The sequence below is a fragment of the Carlito syrichta genome, unplaced genomic scaffold (assembly GCF_000164805.1).
Source record: "Carlito syrichta isolate Samal-C Ts95f unplaced genomic scaffold, Tarsius_syrichta-2.0.1 Scaffold304318, whole genome shotgun sequence".
In the NCBI taxonomy this organism is placed as follows: Eukaryota; Metazoa; Chordata; class Mammalia; order Primates; family Tarsiidae; genus Carlito; species Carlito syrichta.
This window is the reverse complement of record NW_007248414.1, coordinates 1,239,829-1,240,682: the sequence shown is the minus strand read 5'-3', so window position 1 is coordinate 1,240,682 and position 854 is coordinate 1,239,829. Positions and strand designations below refer to the sequence as shown.

At 58.1% G+C, this 854-nt stretch overlaps 1 protein-coding gene across 1 annotated transcript in view; it reads left to right on the top strand.

Moving 5' to 3' along the window:
- The first annotated feature begins 296 nt into the window (after positions 1-296).
- The window catches only part of IRAK2 (interleukin 1 receptor associated kinase 2), a 78,731-nt gene continuing 78,173 nt past the window's right edge, over positions 297-854 (top strand). The window contains exon 1 of the mRNA XM_008059649.1: positions 297-467. Coding sequence (XP_008057840.1) covers positions 374-467 — 94 coding nt within the window. The 5' untranslated portion in view covers positions 297-373. The remainder of the gene's footprint in view (positions 468-854) is intronic.

Below are 854 nucleotides of genomic sequence, written 5' to 3'. Positions count from 1 at the left end.
GCATCAACAGCTAGAACAGTCTGGCATACAACAGGAAATCAAGAGTATTTGATGAATGCATTCTCTATAGTGTAGTGCCAGAAGCAGTGGAAGTGTAGTCAAAAGGCCGCCTGCAACCGCCACGAAATTCGCGTGTCGTCTTGGCCTCTCTGGGCCTCAGTGCCCCCCTTCGCCGTTCTGACCCTCCTTTGGGGTCGAGTCGCGGGGCAGCGTCCTGCAGCAGGTGGCCGCTGGGGGGCAGTGGTGCTCCCCTGTCCCGCCCCGCCCGCCCCGCCCACTTTCCGGACGGCCCGCCCCTGGCTAGAGAAGCCCAGTCCCGGGGCGTCTCGCTCAGTTACCCGGCGCCTGCCCTTCGGGCCCTCGCAGCCCCGCCATGTCCTGCTACATCTACCAGCTGCCCTCCTGGGTGCTGGACGACCTGTGCCGAAACATGGACACGCTCAGCGAGTGGGACTGGATGCAGTTCGGTGAGTGGGGCCCGAGGAGGGCCGCCGGTCCCCCTAGCGATCCCGCCTTGAGCTGGCCATCTGGCCGCCAGGCCCCCTCAGGGACTCTGGTTAAATGGATCCTGATCCGAGGGGCGTGTGCGCTGAGATTTATGGTTTAAGCATCTAGAAGGTGTTACGTGGTCTTCGAAGATTTCTGTTGGGAGTTCTCTATTGGGTCATTACAATAGGTGATGACTTTATAATGACATAAGTCGTGACCGCCTCTACTTTGCTGTTTGCAGTAAAGTGGATAATAGCGGTACAGTGAGTGTGTGTACTCTGTAACAGGCCCTACCGTGCGATCCCATGGAATCCCCACAGCTGCCCGTGAAGCGCATACTACTTCTTTTTTTTTTTTGAGTTGGA